This window comes from Aspergillus foveolatus (assembly GCF_047715535.1).
Source record: "Aspergillus foveolatus strain CBS 279.81 unplaced genomic scaffold BDW70scaffold_245, whole genome shotgun sequence".
Classification (NCBI taxonomy): Eukaryota; Fungi; Ascomycota; class Eurotiomycetes; order Eurotiales; family Aspergillaceae; genus Aspergillus; species Aspergillus foveolatus.
Genome location: NW_027396309.1, coordinates 1 through 8,022, shown reverse-complemented (window position 1 = coordinate 8,022; position 8,022 = coordinate 1). Strand labels below are relative to the sequence as shown.

The window sequence follows — 8,022 nt, the reverse complement described above, 5'->3', positions numbered from 1 at the left end:
TATCACACATAAAGGCTATCCAGCGTATCAGGGCTTCCTCCTGATACCCATCAAGTGCCTTATTAACTGGCTTCCGGGCCGTACGAGGCTGGCTGCCCTTTCTAACGCGGTTTTGTAGTGTCCGACGCGGAACGCCATACTCACGCGCGATCAAGGCAATATTGGGTTTTTCTTTGGCTTGGGCGGCTTCGCAGGCCTCAATCATGCAGGATTCATCAAAACTAGAGGTTTTCGGAATGTTGGGTGAATGAAATGTATGGAATAGTAAAACTATAGAAAATTGGCAATTACGGTGTGGTTGGAAATTACGGTGTGGCTCACCCACAGCGGGAAGCGGTGTGGGTGGAGCTGGAAGTCACAGATACTCTCCATCCTGGGTCCTCTAAGAGCTTTTTGACCCTTGCTGCATTTCCGCGCCAATTGTATGTATGCTCCACCACGCTCCAGCAACCTTGTGTCTCCAGGAAGATATTGTATTGAGCTTTCCAACTGCTCACATTCGTCCGGTCCAGCTTCTCGATATTGAATGCGACAATCTCCTGTGGTTCCACTGCCTGGTAGGCAGGAATCTCTGATTCTCCTGACATCCCGGATTTCGATTCTTCTATACCTAGTATCCCGGATACTGGCTCTTCCTGCACCTGTCGATCAGGGTCCTCAGCTGCCAACTTTGCATGCAGCTGTTCGCTAGGATCGTTTATCTCGATGCCACTAGCGCTTTGGATTCTCTCGACTGTCTCGTCAGTCTGGGCCGTTTCATATACAATTGCCTCGGTTGTCTCAGTCGGCTCTATCTCGACCGTCTCGCTCGCCCCTGGCGCCGTCACGGTCTGATCAATCGTCTCTATTCTGTCATCAAAGGCCCCGGGTACGCTCCTACTCGGCCGCGCTAGGTCTTCAGTATTCTCTCAGGTCGATGTATATCTCCCAGTCCGTGGGTCTCGTCTTCGAGCCGGTGGCATCCGCCTTGTGCGGTTCTAGGTTCGTGGTTCGATAGCTTGACGGGGGATAGATAGGCAGGTTGTACAGGCCTGGCCACCTTCGCAGGATCGAGGATCAACACGCCGCGCACAGTTTCAATCTTCTGCTGAATTGGGAGACGCGATGGAATATCACGCGCTCCTCCGAGATGTTAGGCCTGCTCGATAGGCTAGACGTAGCAGTCAGGCCTCATAGCCAATGTTGTGGATTTGCATGTACGCTCAAAGGGGAAAGGGCAGAAGAAAACTGCATCAACTACACGAACGTAGTCTACTAAGGATCGGACGCCATATGACGATTGACTATCTATCTTGTTGTTGATAGATCTCTTTTCTGTGTTTCCTGATACGATACATTGAGGGGTCAGGTCCTCGGGGGGGGGGAGAATAGGCCGTGTCAACCGGAAAGTCCCTCCTTACTAATCAATGACCAGCACCTCGCTCGTTTACATATCTGTTTGATACTCTACGCCGTTTGTATAGCAAGGATATCTGTTTGATGCCTCGTACCGTTTGTATGACAAGGATATCTCCTGTATAGCGAGAACCTTCTTTTTGAAACCTTTGAAAAAGGTATAAATTGCCTATACAGATCGAAGTTAGGAGATCAAGGCCTTCAATTCAAATCGTTCGTGTTAGATGTTGATTACATAACCACCTCAATAACTGACAGGCCGCTTATATCACGTGGCCAGCAATCTCATCCCAGGCACTTGGTACTTGAGATGAGCCATCACATGATATTCCCATATTATCGAATTTCCTACTCGGCCAAAAAGGGCTAACCCTCCTTGGAGAGCTATGTTCTGACTAATATACTGGTTGTCGCATATCAACCAGTAATACTACTAATAACCCGTTCGCAGTATCCCTCGATATCTAAAATGTCCCCTCCGCTTTCCCAGAAGAGACATGGCACTTGAGAAGAGCCCTGGATTGGTTCCCCAAACGCCCACACTTTTGAGGTAAGGTCCATAAGCAGCTTTCGAATTCTTCGCCTACTTTTCGGGTCATGTAGACTCCTTTGTGTTAGCCTGAAGTAACGCAAGTCGCATCAGACAAAAATTCTATACCATGCCCAACTGTGCGAAGCACATGGTCAAGGGTCGACGCAAGACGTACATGCTGATTAGTATCATTAGAGTCAGATGGAGGCGGCCTTTCAAGAGCCTTGCATCGCGTATAGCCTCGCTTTGCGAGAGCTCGAGCTAAGGCTGTTGTCCCCACAGGAAGGTCCAGCTCTTGGATAACCTTGTAATAAGGCAGGCAACCGGTCCGCTCAGAAGAACAGATGAACTCGAGAATCTAATCGACTTCCTCTTCAGAGAGCTTGGGTTTCTGTCCCCGTGGCTTTTTCGGCGTTGCTTGTTTGAGACTGGCACGTATATTGAACTTGTCGATGGGTCAGTCGAAGCTGCGTGGCAATCTGATGGTATGTGAGACCCGCATCTCGAAGAGTCAAGATTCGAAGTGATCATCTCGGCTAAGACGAGCAGATTTCTGGTTCGGGGGCTCGGGAGACTCAGGCGTGGTAGGCATTGTAAAGGCTGGCTGGCAGGCGCTGGCTCACCACCTAATGTCGTCGAGATCTGGCGATCTTGACGGTATCATTAGCTTCATTTCGATCGCCAATTCAGAAGGCGGTCACAGATAACTTGACGGCTTTAAAGGAATTGGCCCACCGAACTAACATAACCGCCATACGTAGCATATCAGCGGCCTTTTTCTCAATGACTACATAATTTCCAAAATTTCTCCAAATTGAGCGTTAATCTATGTTAGCATGGATGCGCGTACCCATCACCAACTCCACTGGTAAAGCTGTTAGTGTGCGGAGACACCCCTGTCTCCTGAATATCCACTCTGCTTAATTCCAATTAAAGTGGACCGTCCTTATAAACCAGGCGAACTGACTCAGTGTCATCCAATCGTTCATATCAATTCTTTTAACATGGTGGAGAACCAAGACGTTGCTCCATAAGCGGGGTCCGGTCATACTGTGTACTACTGTGTACTCTTTGACTGCATTTCCACCCTAACCGTCAGACATCCCCTGTAGATTTGCCATTATAGCTCATTATGGTGTGCTTTTATCACTAAACGCCTCTCTATACAGCACTGCCGTCTCCAAATTGCGGGATTGCGTACACCGTACATCTAGTGCATGATATCGGCTGCGCCACCGGGAGTGGAGCTATGGAGATCCGCCCCGTCTTCTGGAGGCTAATCTGGAGAACGCTCTGTGACGAACGAATGAGAGTTCAGTATCACATCCATTAGACTACCAACCCTGTTTGCCGCGTGGGTGCCGGTACCCCTGGCAGAGTGCTCTTCCGCGTGGAAGAGATGGGGCAATGGGGGGCATGCGTCAGCGCCTGCATCACGGCATCTTGGCGTCAAACCGGCCATTTAACAGCTAGTGTTCGCAGCTTCGGCAGTTGACAAGGTGTGGCCATGCCCGATGTCTCCTTCGACTTGGGACGCCGAGCGCCGTTGCGTCGACCCTAGGCGTCCGCTGCTGTGGATCGCCGGAACGAGTGCGATTGTGAGCCTGCTCTACTTGTTCCATCTGTTCGTGGTGCCGCAGCTTGTTCGATTCGATTTCCGTGCAGACTTGAGCTGGTATGACCTGGGCGCGTACGGTTTCGGGCCGTCGAGGGGCTATGTGAGCTTCCAGTACGAGTCGCCTCTGGTACTGATCTCCCAGACGGACAATGGCACCGGATGCGACGACCGGTATACGTTCCTTGCGCCACGCGGCGACTCGGTGGCACACGAGGGGCCTATGATCCTCGATGCGCAAGGGGAGCTGGTATGGATGAAGCACAATTGGGACACAACGCACGACTTCAAGGTCCAGCGGTACCGAGGCGAGGATTATCTGACTTATTGGGAGGGGAGCCAGGTCGAGGGCAGAGGGTATGGGTCGTGGTATATGGTACCGTGGCGCCAACATTGTTTAGACACGGCTTTGTATTAACGCTGGCAGCTCGACTCGACGTACACTCCTCGCTATGTGATCAACCCGGTCGGAGACTACGGCGGCGACCTGCACGAACTTCACATCACTTCGGCCGAGACAGCTCTGGTGACGATATACGACCCGAACCTGGCCGATCTCTCGTCGATTGGCGGACCGGAAGTGGGCTGGATATACGATTGTCTCTTCCAAGAGATCGATATTGCGACTGGCGACTTGATCTTTGAATGGCGGGCATCGGAATACTTTCCTGTGAACAGCTCGTATAACGCTTTGAACGGAGCAGGCAAGGAGCGGTCCTCTGCGTTTGATTTCTTCCATATCAACAGCGTGGACGAAGATGCCGAGGGGAACTATATCATCTCTGCAAGGCACCTGCACGCGGTGATATGTATCTCCCGGTATACAGGCGAGATTCTCTGGACTCTCGGCGGGCGAACGAACGAGTTTCAAGACCTGTCCGATGGTCAGGCGACCAGTTTCTCCTGGCAGCATGATGCTCGCTGGCATGCGGAGAGCAATACTCTGACTTTATTTGACAACGCGGCCCATGCGCATTCTGATCCGGACCTCGCGAGCCACGGGATGGCGATCTACCTCGATATCCCAAAGCGGGAGGCAACATTGCTCGATGCGTATTATCATCCATATAACACCAAATCCGTCTCCCAGGGGAACGTGCAGATTCTAGATGAAAGCGGCCGTGTCCTTGTTGGCTGGGGCCACAGCGCAGCATATAGCGAGTTCAGCGCGGACGGACAGCTACTATGCAACGTGCATTTCGGGGCATCCGCGTATTGGGGCTTTGGGCGGGTGGTTTCTTATCGAGCATACAAGGCCGATTGGATTGGGAACCCGCAGTCCCAGCCGGATGCCACTGTGCTAGGAGATGTGGTATATGTGAGCTGGAATGGCGCAACTGAAGTCGTAACCTGGCGGCTCGAGACTTGGGATATCGGATCTGGCGAGCTGATCGACGAGCCGGATCGCACAGGGGATGTCATCGTACTGCAAGAATACGAGAAGACCGGGTTCGAGACTGAGATCTCAGTACCGGCTGAGCTTGATAGCCCGGTATTTCGTCTAGCAGCATTGGATGTGAAGGGAAAAGTCCTGGGAGTGACTGATCCACTCCAACGCACTGGTGAGGAATCTTCTCTCGATAACGTCAATCACTGGATTGTGGGAATAGTCTCCGTAGCTGGCATCTGCGGTCTCGTCCTCGCGTTATCCCAGTTACGCACTCCATGCCTCCGACGGCAGGGCCGTTGGCGACGTAGCGATTACCAGCTCGTCCACTTTGGTGCGCAATGAGTCGTGGCCTTGTCGGGCCAAGAGTAAGCGGATGAGAGCTGAATCAATGCAGAAGGCGCGAACACGCCCCCCTAACTCGCAACGACTGAGAGCTGGGTCTTTACTCTCCTCGTCTACTCTTGCTGCCTCGCAGCCCATCTTCGAGAACGTCTTTTTATCCAGGCGGACGTCGTATTACATCGGCCGTGGCCTATTCCATATTCATTAGCTTTGACGACTTGCTATCCAACACATATACCGTACACCGGCACCCGGCCCAACCGAGCATCCAAAAAGACAACCACACCGACTCAGTTCGCCTTTCTGATTCATCCTGAGATCCTGTCATCTGAGATGACACTATAGTCAAAGCGCGGCGACATTGTGGCCCGCTGTGGCCTCGAGCTGTTGGGAGGCGATCATGATCTCTGAAGTTTTCGCGAGCTGGTGCCAGACATTGCGGCGATGCTTGTCCTCGAGTGACTATGCATGGAACAGGGCAAACGCCAGTTCGAGTATAGAAGAGTCGTGAAGCACTCCGCTTTCTCAATACTTCTGTCCACAAATGGCGCGCAGTCTGGCTAGTCTACACGATATCCAGAGAGCTAGGCATGAGATGTGTTTGTTTGGACATTATTGTGGCATTGCATCTTAGTACGTTAGTAGTTGTGGATACATGGAGGCCATGAGTTACACGCGAATGCGTATGTCCGCGCTATTGCTGTGCAGAAGATTATTATTGGCATCCAGCGAGGGAAATGTCAATCGCCGTTGGCTTCCGAAGTGGAGCTTCATTGTTAAATTCACAGCTCCCCCTCCAGGGATACATGCATGATGATTGATGATCTCGGTAGAAGGTATTTGCACGTCCGCGACGTGCACGGAAACCTAATCATTGATTCTTGAAGAGATGCACTTGTCGATTTCAAATTCATGAGGATTTATTCATAAATGTATGTATTGGCTCTATTGCTATTATCATATCATGCTATCCTTGGTATTGGTGTCTCTATCCACAAACATACCAGATAAGAAACATCAATACTCAAGTGTTCGCTTAATCGCGTCATAGATCCCTACGCATGGTTAGCCACTGGAGCATTACAGAGGAAGTCCACTCACTTGTAACATCAGGAAGGATCAGCTTCTCGTATGTCAGCCCGGTATGCGTACTCCATCCTGCCACTCGTTGAACTGGAGCTTCCAGTCTCAAGAACGCGCCGGTTTGGATAGTAGCAGCGACTTCAGCGCCGACACCAAAGTTCACCATACTCTCATGCACGACAATAGCCCGTCCCGTCTTGTTGACGCTGTCCAGCACGGTCTGTCGATCCCAAGGGTAAATGGTCCGTAAGTCAATAAGCTCGACGCTCGCGCCTAGATTCTTTTCCGCGGCCGCGATGGCTGCTGAGCAGAGATACAATGGCTGTCCATACGAGATGATAGTAACATCATTGCCGGGTTTGATCACCTCCGCCTTGTTAAGAGGGACCGTGTAGTATTCGCTAGGGACGTGTTCCACTGCTGCCCGGTAGAGCACCTTCGGCTCCATGAAAACAACTGGGTTTTTGCTTTCAAAGATTGACGCAAGGAGAAGGCCCTTGGCTTGTGACGGTGAACGGGGAATAACAACTTGGAGACCGGGAATGTGAGCGAAGAGCGCCTCGGGCGATTGCGAGTGGTACCTAGCAAGGAATTAGCCTCTCAAGTCCTCGCCGGTTACGATGAAACCCACAAAGCTCCGTGTCCTACAGCACCACATGGCATTCTAATTACCAGCCCACCAGCGTTTCCTCCCGTCGCTCCTTCCCGATACCGAAACTTCGCCGCCTCATTGACAATCTGATCAAACGCAGGAAAGACGTAGTCTGCGAACTGGATCTCTGCAACGGGTTTCATCCCCTCGGCCGCGGCCCCGATCGCAAAACCAATAATCCCTTGTTCTGTCAGTGGAGTGTTGAAGACTCTCTCCGATCCAAACTCCGTCTGCAGATCCATCGAGCACCGGAACACGCCGCCGAACGCGACGTCCTCGCCGAAGAGCATGACCTTGTTCGATTTGGAAAGGGCGGTACGTAATGCGGCGTTGATTGCTGTATAGAGGTTCATCGACTTGGACGTACTGGAGGGTGGGAGGTTCAGGGAGTTCGCGAGCGAGGATGGGGTGTGGTGAAGGAGAGGCGTTGATTTGTAGTCTATTGGGAGGTTCAGGCGGGTTGACGGGCTCGGGGCCGTGGAGTAGCATTGACGGCCATGGAGGCCAACGAGACGGCAAGCTCGTGGAATGGACACCATGGCGAGGATAGGAGAAAGGAGATGATGTTGAGGGAAAGGAAGGTGTCGAGGTCCCTTTTGTTTCCCCAGACAAAGGAATGCGGGGAGAGCCGTGAATAACCGAGCTCAGTAGTAATTCATTATCTTCGATTTGATTTGATTTGATTTGATTTTATTATTTAACGTCACTCGGCGGATCACGGGGCCCACGTGATCTGCGGCCTCCCAGGGGGCATCTGGACGTGCTGTCTAAACAGAACTCCCGAAAACTAGCTAGATACAGGTTTGAAGCAGCAACTATGGACAATATATGTTGGAAATGAGTGGAAGAAGCATCCGGCGCTACCCTGGCCAGGTCTTCGAGGGCAGATGCCCGTTTTGACTACCTATAGATTGGGGGGAAGGGGCCGTACCCTTTGTCCAGGTAGATGTGTGGACTGTCGCACTTTCAGGCGCTCCGGCGGGCCCAGTTCGGGCATATGTCCTTGAAGAAGG

At 51.9% G+C, this 8,022-nt stretch overlaps 2 protein-coding genes across 2 annotated transcripts; one reads left to right on the top strand and one right to left on the bottom strand.

Moving 5' to 3' along the window:
- Positions 1 to 3,441: 3,441 nt before the first annotated feature.
- Positions 3,442 to 5,274, top strand: BDW70DRAFT_168271 (arylsulfotransferase family protein; the record flags this gene model as incomplete). Its single annotated transcript, XM_073742412.1, has 2 exons — positions 3,442 to 3,918; positions 3,970 to 5,274. 2 exons carry the CDS (start codon positions 3,442 to 3,444, stop codon positions 5,272 to 5,274), a joined length of 1,782 nt encoding a protein of 593 aa, XP_073590497.1.
- A 941-nt stretch (positions 5,275 to 6,215) lies between these two features.
- Positions 6,216 to 7,649, bottom strand: BDW70DRAFT_146097 (thiamine diphosphate-binding protein). Its single transcript, XM_073738536.1, has 3 exons — positions 6,989 to 7,649; positions 6,376 to 6,938; positions 6,216 to 6,329 (listed from the first exon to the last, which is right to left on the bottom strand). The coding sequence occupies exons 1-3, from the start codon at positions 7,546 to 7,548 to the stop codon at positions 6,292 to 6,294; spliced, it is 1,161 nt and encodes a 386-aa protein (XP_073590496.1). The 5' UTR covers positions 7,549 to 7,649; the 3' UTR covers positions 6,216 to 6,291.
- Positions 7,650 to 8,022: the final 373 nt, after the last annotated feature.